This window comes from Cebus imitator, unplaced genomic scaffold, assembly GCF_001604975.1.
Source record: "Cebus imitator isolate Cc_AM_T3 unplaced genomic scaffold, Cebus_imitator-1.0 Scaffold37, whole genome shotgun sequence".
NCBI classification, from domain to species: domain Eukaryota; kingdom Metazoa; phylum Chordata; class Mammalia; order Primates; family Cebidae; genus Cebus; species Cebus imitator.
Genome location: NW_016107352.1, coordinates 5,075,267 through 5,094,893, shown reverse-complemented (window position 1 = coordinate 5,094,893; position 19,627 = coordinate 5,075,267). Strand labels below are relative to the sequence as shown.

Genomic DNA, 19,627 nt, shown 5'->3' with positions numbered 1-19,627 from the left:
AAGTGCTGGGATTACAGGCGTGAGCCACCATGCCCGGCATCAATAACATTTCTAATAAACTTACGTACTTATATGTGTATACTTACACTTTTTTTTCCCCAGAGAGACAGTTTTTAAATACTTTTCAGCAGGCTACTGGGTACCCTTTTTCTCCTTCATTTCTTCCACTCTCCTAGGCCAATTAGGTACTAAGTTCTTTGATTTTGCTTCTTAGTATTTTTTAGACTTTTTCACTTTGCATTCTCATTGCTGGTACTTGAGAGCCTTATCCCTCATTGATGTCCCAGTAAATTTCCTAGTAGATGTTAGCCTCCAAGCTTGTTTTCCTGTCATTATTTATACAGCAATCAGAGTGATTTTCCTAACATGAAAATCATGTCACATCCCTGCTTAAAATTGTTCAGTGGCTCTCATTGCTTTCAAGATAAAGTTTTACCCCTTTAACATGGCATAAAAAAAAAAAAACCACTGTTTATCCTTTGCTCCTGCACTTCCAACTTGCATATCATAGTCTGGGATGGGTACCCTCTGTGTAAGTCTCTTTTATAGATGTTATCACACTATATTGCTGTTGCTCTTTTTGGCCTAATATTTTGTTATGAAAATTTTCAAACATATGGAAAAGTTAGCAGAATTATACAGCAAACCCATTACCTGCCACCTAGATTTCACAACTGATATTTATAATGAACATATTTGCTCTGTTACATAATCTACCCATCTACCCATTCTTCTATCCATCTCCTTTCTTTTTGACGCCTTTCAAGGTTAGTTGCATACACTGGTACATTTTGTTCCCAAGCCCTTCAGCATGATATTGTCAACTAGAGTTAGATATTTGATTACTGATTTTTTTTTTTTTTTTTGTAAAACTTGCCATTGCTCTTTACTTGCTTATTTTCTTCACTGGGTTGAAGTGACTGGGTCTATTTTCTATCCAATGCCTCACATATAGTAGAAACTAGGTTAATGTTAGTTAAGTGAATGAGTTTTGGATTTCATCAGATGTTACTTAGATAGCTTCTTGATCCTATATAAGAGTAGTTTTATTACTCTTTGGTTCATATCCTCATTCTTCTGCCCAGAAAAGCTGTAGAAAGCAACATATTCCACCCGTTCAGCATTACAGATGACTACAAATTTTAATCTGTTAACAATAGTTGACCAACTCTCACACTATGTGTTTCTACAAAGTCCCACAAGGTGGTGCCCAAATATCTTTTTTCAAACAACAGTCCCTCAAGACCCATGCAGAGTCCTGACTAAATTGTGTTAGTATTTGACATTTCTGAATTTGGTCAATTATCATAACAGAAAATATATAATTAAGTTAAAGTTAATCAACATTAACATAAAATTGTGTATGTGCAATTTGAAAATCTATACTTCTGGATATAAACAAGGAATAATGATAATAGGCACCTTATATCTGTGTAGAATTTAATATTATTAAAAGGTTTTTCATATCCCCAAATAAAAAAATTCACCCAAGTCCCCTTTACTATAAACTTTGTCCATGAATAATTTATCCTTAGTATAGAATTTATAAGGGCAGAAGAAGAAACAAACTGTTGTACAGGAGGAACTATAAAATGTAGATGCAATGAAAAACACAGACGACCTTATTTAATTGGAAACAATGTGGTATAAACCAGTGTTGTAATGGCTTAATATAATATGGGATAATAGTTACTTAATGCTCTTAAAACACTTTTATTCAAGAAATTTGAGAGAGTTATCTTAAAACTTTTTTTTTTGGATATTCTTATTAAATCTCAAATACACTGACCAGAAAACCCAAGTGGATATTGCATTTCTGCAACTTATTCTTCATGCAAATGATGATATCTACCTATATTACTGGCTATATTTTGATCAGGGATCAAAAACATGGGTTGCCAATCAGTGAAGGAGCTGTAACAATCCCCAGCTACTCAGATAAACCTGCCCAAACCTAGAGGAGAAAGTTTTTCAACCCAGGGTTTGAAGAGATGGTGTTCATTGCCTTTGATGGCTCAGGCATTAAGATTTACACAGTGAGAGGTAAGACTCTTTAACATGCTGGAACTTAGCCCATGATGATTTTTTCTGAGCCGTTTGCCATTAAAGTTAAATCCTTAATATAAATTATTAGTCATCTAGCCTCCTTTTTCTCCTGCTCAAGCATGAGCCTGGATAGTGCAAAGGCCTAAAAATTTTCTAAGGCATTTAGAGATAATGAAAGATGGCCACTTGATACACAATGATTTGACCTTTCGGTGGGTCTTCATAACTGTCCTCTATTTTGTCAACTGTGAAATGGCAGAATTAAATAAAAGTGGCTTCTAAGTTTCCTTCCAATTCAGAGATTTGACACTATTGTTTGTCCCCAATACAAGAAAAGTTTAAGTACCAATCAATGGGTAATCAAATAATTCTCCAAGATATAGAACAATGTCTAATACCTGAAAGTAAAATGAACTAAGTGAAAAGTAGAAATATTTCTCCATTTAAAGCAGGGTTTAGTCAAGTTGTAAATAGATCTGATCTTTCTCTTTTTGTTGGCTCTGCATGAAAAAGTTAAAACTGGTCTATCTACTGACCAAAGAAAATAATTAAAGAAAAAATCTTGAACATTCAAACCTATGATAGGACTAAATAGCTCTACTTTCAGATACTTCTTAGGAAAAAAACTAAAATTTTCCAGATGGGACCCTGATTTTTTTCGTCTAAAATAATTGATTTTAGTAAGGAATAAACAACATTGAAAGAAGAAATATTAATATTGAAGAAACATTTTAGAGAAAGAGATTAATAGCCATTAGATTGGTATAATGGGAATTTAGCCTGTCACTGTAGCCTATGAGGCACTGTGTGTTCCAGATGTGACACAATTATTCAAGCTGGGGATTGAATGACAAATAATGAAGCGAGACCTCTTAAGGAGTAAACAATATGAAAGATAATTGAGTCCATATTGCTGTACACCAAAACTGCTCTAAACAATAAAGTTTATTAAATAATAGTAACACTTGAAAAATAATAGAGGGAATGTGAAAGGACCAATTCAGTCAGAATTTGGTGAGGGAAAGGGGACTGAAGTCACATTGTTCCAGATTTAAGCAATGCCACATCCTGTATTTTATTACCAATGTTAGTTTTTATTTCCTTATTGTCTTTAAATGCTTTTACTCTTTCCCTTTGTTGACAAGTAAGACCAATACAGTTTTGGTGTTTGCTGTGGTTTGGATATTTGTCCCCTCCAAACCTCATATTGAAATTTCATCCTCATTGTTGATAATGGGGCTTGATGGGAAACATTTGGGTCATGTCGGTGGATCCCTTATGAATGACTTGGTGCCATCCTTGAGGTAATGAGTGAGTTCTCTCTGTATTAGTTCCTGGGGGAGCTGATTGTTTAAAAGAGCCTGGCACCTCTCTCCCTCTCTTACCATATGATCTGCACATGCTGGCCCCTTTCACCTTTTGCCATGAGTAGAAGCAGCCAAAGGCCCTCACCAGAAGCAGAGGCTGGTGTCATGCTTCTTGCACAGCCTGCAGAATTGTGAGCCAAATAAACCTCTTTTCTTTATAGATTAATTAGCCTTAGGTATTCCTTTATAGCGGCACAAAATGAACTGAGACACTATTCCTCTAATTACTGATAAAAGAGTTGAGAGGATGCCTAAGTCATACTCTGGGTCCAAGGATAATGAATCCCAGAGATTTCAGAGCTTGGGGCAAGTGTTAGAAATTCTACTCTTTTCTACTGACAAAAAAAAATAAAAAAGAGAAAAGGACCTTCAAAAACAAATTTCTTCAAATTAGTTACAAAAGTCATTAATTTCTTTCTTGTTAGATGGTAATTTTTTTTTCTACTGTAGATCAGCAGTGTGGGAGGTGACAAAAATTGAGAGAAGCTTGTGAAACTATACTATGTCTTCATCTTGATCCAGATGTATAACTTTGATTTGTTACCAGCCTTTTTTTGTATGTGTGTATCTATGACTTCATGCAGATAAAATTGTCTGAACTATATAAGTCCTAACAGACTTGTCTCTTTTTAAATGATTTTAGGACCCACAAATGCCATCACTACTGAGATGAAGATGTTGGCACTGGTACTAGAATCAATAAACACAATGCAGATTCTATTATGGCAGCATATTACAAGAATTTGAAAACATTGAAAAAAGATTTTCATCTAGCAGAGCTTTGGAGAAGAGCAATTTATTGTATCATAGACCTCAGGTGATTGATAAACACTAAAAATTACTTCTAATAATCATTAATTTAACAAATATGAGTGCTTACTCTGGGCTATTTATAGTAGCAACAATAAAAATAGTGTGCTATATTTCTTCTATAAAGAATTTATGACAAAACAACTGTCAGAAGGGCATGGGCTCCACGTTGCCTTTTTCTAGTCGTTATGTTTTCCATGCGCTCTTATTTGGTCTGGTGTATGTCCTATAGCATGCTAATTCAAGACCATCTGTTGGGATTAGGATTGCAGTGGTGCATTGTTTCTCTGGGTGCAAAACTAAATGCCTTTTATAGATTGACAAAATGAAGATTTTTTTTATTTTGCATTGTCTTCCCAATCAATTTAGTGCTGATTTTCACACTTGGTAATGAGAGGTGGAAAATCTTTGGTTTGAGTTACCCTATTTAATGTTGGAGAATGAAAGGGAATGGATGAGTAAGTTGGACGTCAAGCTCCCACCAACTTTAGTCAAAACAGCTCCAAAGCAGAAGGGCTTTAGTTCATTTTCCCCATCCAGGAATCACCTGTTTGCTTCTTAGTGGCATTATTATTCTGCAGGTTGTTAACCTGCCTCAGGTTAACAGCTAAAAGAGAGTTGACTTTCTGAAAATATGCTACTTCCTTGTCTCTTGATTCTCATCTCACAAAAGTAAAAAGTGTGACTAACATCCACAGGCTGTCAGGTAAATACGTCGTTGTTCCCTAAGAAATTCCATTGTTATTTCTGCATTATACCCACTGTTTCTTCTTTCAGTTACTGAAGCCTCACAAAACTTCCTCAGTTCCTCAAAACCTGCATTGTGATGAGACAATGAAAACACAGGCATTCAGATGGATACTTAATGATGCAGTAGTTGTTTTAAGTGAGGCTTACAGGTCATTAGAAACTTGAGTTGAAAGTTCATTTTGCCATTCTCTAGTGTTAGTATGACAGTGGACAAGTTACTGAACCCCTCTGTGCCTCTATCTCAGAAAAATTTACAAGGGGTCCTGGAATAACATCTTGTTCAATGTCATTTTGTTATAACATTGATGAGAAAAAGAAATCAATTCCTGGGCCAGGCTCACTGCCTGTGTGGAGTTGACATGTTTTCCCCATGTCTGTGTGAGTTTTCTCCAGGTTCTGGGGTTTCCTCCCACATCCCAAAGCTTTGCCCATTAGGTGCATTGGTGTGTCCACATGGTCCCTGTCTGAGAGAGTGGGTGAGTGTGTGCATGCCCTGTGATGGAATTGCCTCCTGTCCAGGGCTGGTTCCCACCTTGCACCCTCAGCTGCTGGGATGGGATCTGGTCAACCATAACCCTGAACAGGAATACGTAGGTAAATAGTTACCTTGTTTTTATCAATCTTTTATAAATGTATGTATAGCTTAGATTTGTTTCAATGCTTAATATTAGAAGCATTTTGAGTCATTATTTAGAAGTTTAGTAATGTTTTCGTGACTAGAAGTATGCCATAGGAGCTTAACTCTTACTTATATCAATCAGCTCATGGGAAAATTGGCTTCATTATAAATTTTTTCACTTTATGTCACAGTTTCCAAGAACCTACGGAAGACATTAAGTGAGAACTTACTGTGTATAGATGGTTGTGCTTTTGACGGACTAAATAAGCTACTGTGTGTGAAGCATGCAGCACAGTGCCTAGTACCTGGTAAGTGTCCATAAATTGGAGACTATTACTGCTGTAATAAGGAAATCTATATGCATTAAAATGCCTTAGAAAGCTTATTGTAAATAATTGTATTATGAACATATATGTGGCTTTCTTGGATGATCTTGTTATTCTCTATTTCAGAGGAAGTCCAGAAAGAAGCCTGCCTGATAGTTGTCTAGGGGTCAAGGGGCTTTTTGACAGTACATATTACACTGATAAACACTGACTTAATATGGGCTGTAACCACAAGGTAAAAAACAGGGAAAAAGAGAGTGGAACAACCACAGTAACCTACTTTCCTGGTCAGAGACCAAAATATTAACTGCTGTAAACCTCTCATGTTACAGTTTGAACAAATCTTAATAAAAATTAAAATCCACTCCCTCATTTCTTAAATGGTAAACTGAAGCCCCCATAAGAGTTAGGGGCAGAACTATGACTATACTCAGACCATTCTTTCCCTGTACTTTATATATACCTTTTATTATAAAAAAATTTCAAAAATCACAGAAATACAAAGACTAGAACAATGCACATCTACGTACTCATCATCCAGCTTTAATAACAACCAACCTGTTACCTCTCTCAAAAAACCAGCTTTGAATCTGAGCCTAGCGTCATTTATACTCCTTCACAGAGCTGTTCAGAACCAGTATCTTAGAGCACATCTCCCAGGCAAAGAAATGTAGCAATAAAAAGAGAAGGACATACCATGAGAAACAAAGGCAGGCTATCAACAAATACCTAAAAGGTAGAAAGTTCTCTCAAGTTGTTCTTACAGTAGTCTGGAAAACACAGTCTTGTTCTGAAAGGACGCTGTTCCTTTAAATTGCTTACTGATCCCACCCAGATCTTGCATCTGGCCAAATGCCTGACCACTCTTGCTTTAACTTAGTCTAATAAACATGAAGAAAAGATTGCAGAACATCCTAAAGCAAAGACACTTTTATTTCTCACAGAACAGAACAATATCAAATAGCTAACTTCACCCCCAACCATAGTCCTTGCTGTTGGCATTTACTCAACTAGTCTTTACTCAACGAGTCCTGTTTGACAAACTTTATAAGGTAAGACATAACGGCTTTATTTTAGTCACTTGAAATCAGATAGGACCATCAAGAAACTGTGGAAGACTAAATGATTTACATACTTTTTAGGTGAAGAAAACTTGTCAAAAGTTTTTATTCTCTGCTCTTCAAATCATTATTAGAAAAATATTAACATTGTTAAAATGTAGAAATTTAAAATTTAAAGTTATTTTGAAATTGATTTTTAATTTACAGTCTTCTAAATTGTATGACAATGATGTTAATATATTTTAGGACATCTTTTTCTTAATTTGGAACAGGTGTTTACAACTCAGAATTAGCTATACAATACTTTATAACTTGGCTAGTTTGTCAATTTGAATAAAGTCTTCATTCATACATTTTATATTTGTGTAGAAACTAATGAAATGCAAGCATTGTAACTAAAGTTGGTAAACTCTGCTGAAAGATCATTTTATTTTTGAAAAATCACAAAAAAATAAAGTATTTTGTATTTATTGATCCTGATATTTACCCAAAATAAATTTTAGGCCAGAAAGTAAAAATATGGTATTTGATTATAAATTATGATTATTTCTGCATTTATAAAATTTAACCTATAGTAAACACAGAGGTTCACATTTCTTTCACTTAACTAATGGCATTGTTTCCTCTGAAACATATTTTGCTTGTATGTGACATCAGAAAGAGAGAAAGATAAGAATTATTAAAAACAGAGGCAAAATAAAACATGATTAAAAAGTGATTAGAAATGAGTGGGCTCTCAAGATGCCAAATTAATAGAGGAGAAAGATATTTCAGGAAAGCAGTAGAACTAACAAACTCGATAAACAAAACTAGAGAGGTATGCAAATGTCCTCTGGCTACAATAGGGAAACAGAAAGAAATAAGACTTTGATTTGGGAGGGCTAGATTAAAAATGTCAGAGCAAATGAGACTAAAATATGACATTGTGATTATTGTCAATAGAAAAGTTATGTTTGTGAATATCATGTATACAGGGGTCAGGTATGAATTCATGATTATATGCCAAGAAAACAGTATGAGCAGGTACTTAGTTTTGGGAAAAGATAAATCTTTATTTAAGGCCAGTATTTCTAAAGCTTTACATGAAGGGTTTTGAAGAGTTGCTTGATTGTATTGCTTATAAAATCTTGCTTGGTTCTCAATGGAATTCAATTCTCAGTCTCTTATTTACAGAACTTCTGATTTTTCCCTTATGGTATGAACTCAACCAAAGAGAAAAGTCATATGTAATACCATGGCCACAGTGATATTTCCTTACCCCTCTGAAAATGCAGTAACAGCTGTGTTTTTCACATAGCCTTATGGTTACACTAACTTTCAGACTTAGAGCTGTACATCATTTATTCTTTTCCTTGGTTAGCAAAAGTATAACTTGAGGAGAGATGGCCTTTGTGTGTTCTGTTTTCTTAGCACACTTCTTGGTTATGTTTTGTTTTGTTTTGTTTTTTAAATACCCAGCTGTCTTTACATCTTAGTATACTTGTCTGAGCATCAGTTGGCATTTGGCCAGTTGCAACCTGAGATGTTTGGTCATACCTATCCAAAGTTCTTTTAATAAACATCCAGCTGGATGATGCTATGTGAGGAGCAGATTATGGCATGAAGCCATCCATTGGTCCTCTCCTAACCCAACAGCTTTGTTTCCCTTTGGGGTTTATCCATCTGGCATGTATGAAAAAAGTCAGTCTTCCATCTCACTCCTCACTGCCTTTGCATATATTTCCACCCTTTATTCAGATTCTGGAAAAATCGTGCTCATGATTTCCCAGATTCTTATCCCCTAAAGGCAAAGTGCCAAAGAAGGAAAATGTGATTCCTTTTCCAGAATTCCTGAAGTCAGTAAAGTTTCAGCAGGCAAGCATTTTCAAGCCATGCTAAATATTGATTTGAAATAAGCTTTCTCGTTCCCATTCTCTTGGATATACTGAGACAGCAACATGTGAGTCTTCTCCTGCCAGGGAAATCTATGAGTTTAAAAGCCATTTGGTATGTAGCTAGGTATACTGAATGATGAAGATTGAGAATTTTAATACAGAATTAGATTTTTCATTGTTAATCTACACAGAAAAATAGTTTCACAGGGCTATTCAGAGGGGGTGCTTCTTGACTTCAAGTCCTGTTTCTGTCCATTAGTGCTTTTAGCCGTCACTGAAAGAAAAGTGTTGTTTTTAAGCAAATCCATTATTTTTACTCTCATACTCTCAGATGTACAGCTTTGAACACCTGGTGGAGACAAAGTTGCCAAAGCTAGGGTAGAAAAAAGAAATGGGATTCTATGGAAACAGAAGGGCAATTTAATTTTTACTTTGACCTCTAAACTCATTGAAGTTATATGTATAGTATTAACTCTGAAAGGGTGGTAGTTGTAAATTCTGCAAAATACTGTATTTGTCAGGAATCAGTTATAATAAAAGTGAATGTAATGACCGTATAGCAATCTGAATTCACCCTGAAGAATCTGGAAATGTCAAAGTAGACGCTGTGATTGAACCACAGTAATCATATATAGTCGATTGAAATGTTTTTAAATGGCTCTGTCCACCCTATGGGCCTCATAATATAATGGGGAATTGAGAATACTTGAATATAGTTCTTTGAATATATAGAAATATTCACTAATAAATGTTTGATCATGGTGCTATGATTTACTTGGATTGAAATCTTTTAAAATCTCAATGTGAATATTTTTCTAGAAATATGAATGAAAACGTCTTTTTCCAGTCACACACCAGTTTTCAACTCTGTTGACTTGAAATTTTAAGATAACAAACACCTTATTTTATTAAAGTATTTATAACTGACTTTTCTATTATAGGTGCTGCAAGACAGATGATTTTTCACCAACTACCGTAATGTGGAACAGATATTTTGTCTTCTATCTCCTGCTTTTGTCAGCGTTTACTAGTCAAACAGTATCCGCACAAAGAAAGAAAGGACCAAAGCCAAATTTGCTTGCAAAGAAAAGTGATGTCCAGGGTAAAGAAAAAAAAAAAAAACTTGTTTGTTTTTAAGTTTAGTCTGTTAAAAATACTTATGTGAATTTTTCTAAATAGCATTTGATATTTATAGCAAGCCATATACATGTATTCATGTGATAGTCTTCTTTTATAAAATTATATGATAATATACCTAACATACTTATAGCACATCAGAGTAAGAGCACTTGTGCACTTATTATCCCATTTGAGCCTCACAGTAACCTTGTAAAATAGGCAGGACAGAGATTGCCACTCATAGCATAGATAAATTGAGGTCTTAAGAGGTTGAGTGGCATACTCAAGGGCATAGGCAAATTAATGAGTAAGATTCAGAGCGGAGATTCAAGCTTAAGTTGGGTTTAAGTTAGGTTTCTTCCCCACTTACTCTTACTACAATGTATATAGTCATTTTCTCCCTTGATTTCAAGAAAGTGAAAAAAAAAATAGAGACTCACCAATATGACACAACCTGAGAATGAGAGTATCATTCACTTCTAGACAGCGATGCTCAGTGTTAGTTGGATTTTTAAAATGTGTTGCATCTTGACTTCCCATTTCCTCCCACTTTCAGCAAGTGTAACATTGAGAAGATGCTCAGAATATATGATATTTTATTTATTTTTAATTTGCATGATTTTATAAGGAGAAAATAATTTATAAACTTAGACATTTAGTTTTTTACAATTTAAGGCTTTTGTCCAATGTGTCTCTCTTACTCTCCTCATTCTGCTCTCAGAATGAAACAATATACAACACACCACTTCAGGGCTTTCCTTATGCAAATTTGTTTCATGATAGGAATAATTATTTTACCTAACCTGTTTGTTCTGTTTCAGACTCCATTTGTTTCATAGATATTGTCTTCATCGTGGACAGCTCTGAAAGTTCTAAAATTGTCCTCTTTGATAAACAGAAAGATTTTGTGGATAGCTTGAGTGACAAGATTTTCCGATTGACTCCTGGTCGCTCTGTGGAATACGACATAAAACTGGCAGCCCTTCAGTTTAGCAGCTCTGTCCAAATTGATCCACCTTTTTCTTCTTGGAAGGACGTGCAGACGTTTAAGCAGAAGGTCAAGTCTATGAATTTAATTGGGCAAGGTACTTTCTCTTATTATGCCATCTCCAATGCCACTAGGCTACTTAAGAGAGAAGGGCGAAAGGGTAGTGTGAAAGTGGCTTTGCTGATGACTGATGGCATCGACCATCCAAAGAATCCAGATGTTCAAAGTATTTCTGATGATGCCAGAATTTCAGGAATATCATTTATCACTATTGGACTTTCTACTGTAGTCAATGAAGCCAAACTTCGTTTGATCTCTGGGGATTCATCCAGTGAACCCATTTTACTGTTGAGTGATCCAACCCTAGTGGATAAAATTCAAGACCACCTGGTAGGTACCTAATGGGTTGGTTATATAGTTATCATCATAATATTGATATATTTATTGTAAATTCCATAAGGAGAGATATTGGATCAAAAAGACGGGGAAAATGAGAATTCACCTTGAAAGCGGAAAGAAGAATCTTTTGGAAGTGTCACTCTACTTTCTTGGCAGTTTACTTCAGATAAACTGGAAAAGTTCCAGGCAAATTCCCTGGAATTGCATTCTTAACTTTATTGTTAGCTGTTGCTGATGATTTTGGAAGTATTACTTTCCAGTTGTATACCTCAGGCTCCTGTTTGTACATCCTACAATCATGAACATTGCTGACTTATATTCAGGTTGTGGTCTTAGGCTATATTTGTTCTAAGTTGGTCTTTTCTCATTTCCTATCTGCACAGGTATTTTTGACATAATTTTCACATACTCTCTCTTACTCTTCTAAAGGACTGAATATTTTTGATACTGTCTCACCTATTGTTACATTATGCTACTTTAAAAATTTTTAAAACTTCCAATTTTTAAAATTACTGCTTTGTTTCTTAGATGTTAACAAGCCCATCCAATTTAAAATCATCTGCAACCCACAGTCAAGCAACAGTTTCTCCCATCAGATCAATGAGTACCACTTGATTGATCTTATTAGCTTTTCTTTATTTGTTGCTTAGCTGTGTGTAAAAGCCTTTCCTTGCTGCCTTGTAAAACACACGGCACAGCAATCAAAAGGAAATCCCTCTTCTCCATATTTCGGAAGGAGAAAACTTCTAGAGATAAATTGGTTGATTGCCTAAGTGTTAAAAATCACTTTTCTTAAAAACTTGGATTTCTTTGATTTCTTGAGAAAGGAAGGCAAAGATATCCTTTATGTACTGAGCATTTCGTATGGCCGTTTTCTACAGCTCAGAAAACTCAGGCTCTATTTCAGAAATTGTTTTGCTCCTTTTGTTCTGTCTCTGGATCCTTTTCTCAACATTACTCTTTTTATTCTCTGTTGTTTTCAGCATACGACCTGAGGTTTTCTTACCTAAATAATAGCTCTTGTGTATTGAGTACTCTCTCTTTACTAGGCATTTTCCTGAGCACTTTATATATTGTATTTTATTCAGTGTTTGCCACCATCTTATGATGTAGGTACGGTTATTATATCCATTTTGAAGTTGAAAATTTAAGGCCAGTGAAGACCTCACAGTTTGCAAGCTTAACCCTGTAAAGGCATATTGAGAGGGGAAATAGTAACTACTTTTTTAAAAAAGATTTTCTCAATCAGCGCTGCTCTGAAACAGTTTAGTAGCAGCCCTCTTCCAAAGTTACTATTGTTTCTAGCCTTTTCTCCATGGGGATTCAGGGTAAATGGGAGATTTCTGCCTAGATCAGAGATGGAGCTGATGGGCCCAGCCCTGCGGTGATCGAGGCAAGTGCTCATTCTGAGCAGCTCTTTTGCATGAAAGGGAAATTTGTAGTGGTTCCTGGCTAACACTTAGCCCTGCCTGTGCCATGACATAAGGGGTCCTCACCACTGAATGTAAAACACAGGGCTCCAGCAGGTACAGGAGAGAATCCTGGGGATGTGATCATGAGTGGGCTGTTGTTACTATTCATCTTTACCCTTAAGATGGATAAGAACTGACCATGGAAGATGCAGGACAGGCAGCTCCTTTTTGGCCACATGTGTAGGCTCGATTGTTCACACTGCCACCAGATACACCCTCGCTGAGAGCACCTGCTTCACTGAGAACACAGGCTCTTGACAGTAGACTGGAAGCACAACTGTTTGTTCCTGGGGAACCAGATAATACTGCTCTTCTTTAGCATCCAGTGACTTCAGCTTGTTTGTTTAGCATCTGTTAGTAATTTCAGCTTGTTTGTTCAGATGGAAGCTCCATGAATAAACAGCTTCTTAGAAGGAGGTGCTACTTTCCAAACACTTTCAGGATCCAAAGTGCTTATTAGGCTCTTAAAGAATGGTATACCAACTTATGATGTTTCAAATTGCCACCATCTAGAAGGCAGAACTTGACTGTTTTTTTGTTTGTTTGTTTGTTTTTTGAGATGGAGTTTTGCTCTTGTTGCCCAGGCCGGAGTGGAATGGTGCGATCTCGGCTCACTGCAATCTCTGCCTCCCGGGTTCAAGTGATTCTCTTGCCTCAGCCTCCCAGTAGCTGGTATTACAGGCTAATTTTTTCATATTTTTTAGCAGAGACGAGGTTTCACCATATTGGCCAGACTGGTCTTGAACTCCTGACCGCAGATGACCTGCCTGCCTCAGCCTCCCAAAGTTCTGGGATTACAGACGTGAGTCACTGCACCCGACCCAGAACTTGACTCTTAATGATACCATTGAAAAAATTCTTTAATCCCTTTCTATTACATCTTTAGTTGACTTTTTAAACTTTTTATTTTGAAATAATCATGTAGTTAACTTTTAAAGTAAGTTTTTAGTATGATTTAAGTGTACAACTGCATCAACTTAAAGTGCACAATTCCATGAGCTTTTGACATAGGTACACACCTATGAAACCACCAACACAATTAGGTTACAGAACATTTCCGTCACCTCCCCAAATGGCCTCATGTCTGTTTCTAAGACCTTGTTTGCTCCTGAGCTACTGATCTGACTTTTGTGATTCTAGTGTATACTTTCTAGAATTTTATACAAACTCAAATAGTATGTATTATTTTTGTGTCAAGCTTCTTGTACCCAGTATAATGATTTTCAAACTCATCGGGTTGTTTTCTGTATCACAAGTTTATTCCCTTTAATGTAGAATAGACTTTAGTTGAATTTAATGGACATGAGTGTACAGAATGAATAGATTCTTCACGAGCCAAAACAAATCAAATTGTTGCAAATTCCTTGATGCCTCTAGTAAGAATTATCATGTAAGAACCTCATAAAAACATTTTAGTTCTGAATTACCCAAAAGAGACTTAATGATTTCAAATTGAAGGAGATGTAAAATATTTTTATTGCTATTTTATTATAATTTACACAATAGTATTGAAACTAAAGAAAGAAATTCAACCCAAAGTCCTGGATATATTACTTGGTCCTTTAGAAGAGTAAGAGAGGATATGTGAAAATTAAAAACAATTTTTTCCTCTATTGCCTTTGATGTGAAGTATTTAAAAAGCCTTTATGGAAATAAGGGTTGTGACAACTTTGCCTTTTTTTTAAAAAAAGATAAATTTAAGGTATTACCCTTACATACCAAGAAGAGATTAATATGATGATGTCTATATCATCTTTAGAATCCTATGCTTCATTAATCTATTAAGCATGATCACTTTCCATTTTTTCAAGACTTGCCCTGTTTAGGACCTTGTTTTTGTTTTCCGTTTTACATTTTATAGTGGCTGTTTTGCTACCATTGTAAGTTGAATTTTTTTGCCACAGGGTTTGTTCTCCTTGCTTACTAACTGCTTTACTGTCATTCCACTTGTTATGATACTTTGTTCATTCCTCACATTTTTTCTGTCCCCTTCTTGTAGCATAGACCTTACACTCCTTGAAAAACTGGCAGTTCCATTCTAGTCTTCAGGTTTCGCATATATGATGCATGTGAATATATGTCATATATATGAATCCATTAATGAAATTCTGACTGCGTCTTCTTTTGCTCTCATGAGAGCCTTTCCCTATTTATCCTTTTCACTGAAACTCAAGCATCCGCCAAGTCCGTCATTGAACACGCCCTCCCCTCAGGCTTTGACACTGTTCTCCTTGCAGCCCGCTTCCCAGCATGAGTGCTAGCCCTCGCCACCTCCCAAGGCCTCCAGCTCTGTCCATGTGGGCTCTTCTGTCCAATCCCTTGAAATGTCCCTCCTAACTGCTTCCTTTGTCTTATAGCCCACAATAGTCCTTATGACTTTTTTCCCCATAAACTTTGACATATAGGACAGCATACCATCAATTGGTGGTCCTCTGCATTCCTCTCTTCAAAACCATCCAGAAAATCCACCTATTCCAGGAAGATATCTTGTTACTGGCTCCCCCACCCCTGGTCTAGGACCTCCTTCCTACTCGGGTTGCTGTGTATTGTCCTCTGTTCCTGGGGCTTATAGCCTATAAGTGCCCTCAGGGATGGGGCTTTGTTCTTTGTTTGAAACAGTCTTATCTATTGTGTAGTTTTGGGTTCATTTTTGTTTCCATAGAAATATAAATTCCAGCAAACACAAAATTAAATGAGTTTCAAAGTAGTTTTTTGCATTGCTATGGTTTTAAGCCTTATGCCACTATTTCTAAAGAATAATATGGCAAAGTAGAATTTCAAAGAAAGAACTGAAAAAAAGTGTAAAATTACACATCAGGCACAGTAAGAACTGAATTCATGAATTTAAAAACTGATTAAGATATTGCTTATTGTGGCTGGGTGCGGTGGTGCACGCCTGTAATCCTAGCACTTTGGGAGGGTGAGGCGAGTGGATCATTTGAGGTCAGGAGTTTGAGACCACCCTGGCTGACATGGTGAAAACCCATCTCTGCTAAAAATACAAAAACTAGTCTGGCGTGTTGGCATGCACCTGTAATCCCAGCTACTCTGGAGGCTGAGGCATGAGACTCGCTTGAACCTGGGAGGTGGAGGTTGCAGTGAGCCAAGATCATGCTACTGCACTCCAGCCTGAGTGACAGAGTGCGACTCTATCTTAGAAAAAAAAAAAAGATACTGCTCATTGTAAAAAGATTGTAAAGTGACAAAACTTTAAATTTTTCTTTATTTCAGTAGTAGTTTTTAAAATATTACAATTTGACTTGAATTATTAGTTGTTTTACTGCCTCTGTCTCAAAAAATAAAAAATAAAAGGAATACAAATTTATTGGATTTTTGCTTCTGCAGACCTACCTTCCTTCCTTCTTTTCTTTCTTCCTTTCTTTGAATTTCTTTTCTCTCTCTTTCTCCCAGAGGAAACCACTCCCTGATGTGGTTTAAAATATTTTATGTATTTTAATAAATCAGATCATTTTGTATGTATCTATCTACAACTTGCTTTTGCACTGAGTGTTTTTTTGGAAATTTTGTTGAAATGTGCATATCCAATGCATTCACTTTAACTGATGAATAGTATTTCATTTATTGATCCATTCCACTTTGGAATTGTTTTATTTCCAGTTTTTCATTACAAAAAACAATGAATGCTGAAATGTGCAAGTGCAAGAATTTCCCTGTGGTATGTCTGGAAAGGATGTCAGGATAACAGGCAAAAACAAGAATTGTCCTGGCAGCCTAGAGGTAGAGCATGCCCATCTTCAGCTTTGTAGGCATAGCCAAATGTACTACAGAGGTTAATACCATTTTAACTAAAACTGTCAGTGTATCTGAGTTCCTATTTCTCCATAGGACCTCCTATCTCTTAAAGATACCAGTATCTCATCTGCTTTCAGCCTGGATTTACATGGCTAGTAATTTAAAATCATTTGGTTGGGAAGGGTGGTAGGTGAGACTCTAAATTTTGTAGGTAGTGTCTGTGGCTAGGGCTTTATAGCTCCTGAGATTATGTAGTCAAACTTCGCCCTTTTTTATATATGTAGAAAATTACCTGGAAGGATTGTATGACTTGTCCAAGGCCGCATGGCTAGTTAATGGTTGAAACGGGATGGAAATCCAGGATGACACTTAATTCCCAGACCAATTTTTTCCCTATTAAATCATTAGAGCCACTTAAAACATTTTATTATCTCTTCCCTCTATAGTATTAGTTTGTATGGAAATAAAATAAAAATAAAACTAAAGGGTTGCAGCGTCCTTCATAAAGGTACATACTCTTATTTATCTTTAACTTCCTTGTTAGCTTCTGCATTTTTAATATTTTGCAACAAATATTCTAATGCTTGTTCCTTCATCTTTCTATTTTATGTATGTAAATTACTCCTTCAGATGAAATCATAAGGCCCTGGTTTGACACATAATTTCTAGGTTAAGAAAGCACTAATTCTGTATGTAAACATAGGTTAATAGGTTAATTTCTTTCCAGTGTTTGACTTCCAACATGGCCTTCAGTGCACTTTTCATGTAATATCCCACTGAACTAAAGTATGGCAGTGAGGCCTAGGTGTTGGACAAAAAAAGATAATAATATTTCTGTAAAATTATGAATTTAAAATAGTTTTGAAAAATATTCTGGCTAATTTATTTCTGTACCATACGTATGACATGCATGAAGACTGTCAGGAGGCGCAGCCCAACTTTGTTACCTTGGTTGAGTCACGTCATGGTGGAACCATGTTTCCTTATTGCAAAGCAAGAGGTTGAGTCTGACTTCTAAGGCTCATTAAATTTTTTTTTCATAATGATACTTTCATTAAAAATGTTTATGATTTTCCTATCACTTAATTTTTTTCCTAAGGTAACCAGTTATAAATGTATGTCCTCTTTTACATAAGTGATGTATATTGCTATAAACTGTTGAAAATGTTTACCAAAATATTATTCCTAATACTGTTTAAATTCAAAAGCTGAGTATCTTTTTTTCTTTATGTGGAAATTCTATAAAGTATCATATTAGAGGCTTTTCAAATTTGAAATAGAAAACCCTTCCCCTAGTGAGCATAGTAATGGAAATTTTTGTCTTTCATAATGCAGATCATCTAAAAAAATGTCACTGGACTTTCTAACTTTCTCTCTTTGAGTTTTAATATGATTATTCTGAGGCCCATTAATGTTTCATGAAGTTATGACTCTATATTGTTTTAATCTTGAAAAATAAGTCCTGAAAAATAGATGCATGTATGTGTGCATAGGGCTGGAAAAAATAGAAAATACACAATTATATATTCTGCCTCAGTCTTTGTGTGTAACAGCGAGAGCTTTCTCATTAGGACTGATTAAATTTATAGTCAAATTATGGAGATTATAGAGGTAATAAAGGAAACAAAATATAGAATGCAGTAAGATAAAGTTCCTAGAAAATATAGATTAATTTTTAATTGTAGTCATATCTCCTATTATTACATGGCTCAGACTGTTTCTTGGCTGGTTGGCTGGTTGGCTTTATTGCTTTTACAAGGTTAAAAAGCTGAATTGCTATTCTTTGTGAAAACATCATATCCCATAGGGAATAATTAAGACTAATAAATAGTTGGAAGCAGAACCATGAATTGAGTTAATGCTTCATTCTTTTTTCCCTTGTAGGAAACCTTATTTGAAAAGAAGGTAAGTACCTCATGCTTTGATTACTATGAATTACCCTAAAATCTTGCATTATCAAATCAGCATTATAATTCACATTAGAAAATTAAGTGTGACTAAGTAAAAATTCATAGTTCTTTTAAAATGAGCCACTCTATTCTGAGGCAGCCATCTGATTTCTTTTATACTACCATATTCAATGCAGGTTGGAAAATTTAGAAAAAGTAGGAAATACTGAATGTGACTCCAGGAGTGATTTTAGAAATCAGTGATAAGAAAACCACATGTTTTTGCTTCCTTTGATATGCCTTCTTTATTCTAAGCATATCTCTGACATCAGCCACTCGTGGGGGTCCTTTATTTCGGGGGGTGTTCCTTGTGTTGGCTAGGTTAGGCAGAGTGTTCCCAGCTAAGAGGCAGAGTTTAGAGTCATCCCCTCCTGCCTGCCAATTGCCTCGAGCTCATTCTCCTTCTTATTTTGAAGAAAAGGCAACCCAATGATGGCAACCAGATCACGTGGCAAAGGAATCTGGCAAATATGGTAAAATGGGCCTTAGCCCAATAGATGATCATCAGCTTGCTGAGGAGTCCCTCCTGGACATGCATTTCTTAAAGCAAAGAGTTTGGAATATCTAAACTTTGTTCAATGAGCTGCTTATTTAACATCAGGAAATTTACAAGTATTGTTGCATAAAATAATAGGAGTCACCCAAACCTTCTAGAGCACCATGTTTTATTGAATTGTACATGTTCAGGCATACCATTATGTTATGTACCATTAAGAAAGGAAAGAAACCTTGCCAATTTAACTTACAGTATCTTCTTATTAATTGCAATTTTTATTTTATACTTATAAAAAGAAGTTTTTAGATATTTTAGATGTAGATTTTAAAATCCTGTGTCACTTTCATATATACATATAAAGGAATTGTAAGCAAAATAACTTGGTTATTTCTAAAAGTTCTTCACATCAGAGTTTAAATTAAACTTGTCCAACTTGTGGCCAGCAGGCCCAGGACGACTTTGAGTACAGACCAACACAAATTCATAAACTTTAAAAAAATATTATAAAATGTATGCATGGACTTTTTTTTTCTCATCAGCTTTCATTAGTGTTAGTGTATTTTATGTGTAGTCCAAGGAATTTCTTCTTCTTCCAATG

General features: G+C 35.6%; 1 protein-coding gene across 9 annotated transcripts in view; it reads left to right on the top strand.

The window, feature by feature from the left end:
• Positions 1-19,627, top strand: part of COL28A1 (collagen type XXVIII alpha 1 chain) — a 207,356-nt gene that overhangs the window by 27,895 nt on the left and 159,834 nt on the right. For 5 of the 9 annotated variants that reach the window (XM_037737294.1, XM_037737293.1, XM_037737292.1 and 2 more), the window contains 3 exons: positions 9,795-9,955; positions 10,794-11,350; positions 18,469-18,489. In XM_037737294.1, coding sequence (XP_037593222.1) covers positions 9,795-9,955; positions 10,794-11,350; positions 18,469-18,489 — 739 coding nt within the window. Of the gene's footprint in view, positions 1-6,804; positions 6,971-9,794; positions 9,956-10,793; positions 11,351-18,468; positions 18,490-19,627 lie in introns of those variants that run through there. The other 4 variants (XM_037737295.1, XM_037737296.1, XM_017525191.2 and 1 more) reach the window with 4 other exon arrangements.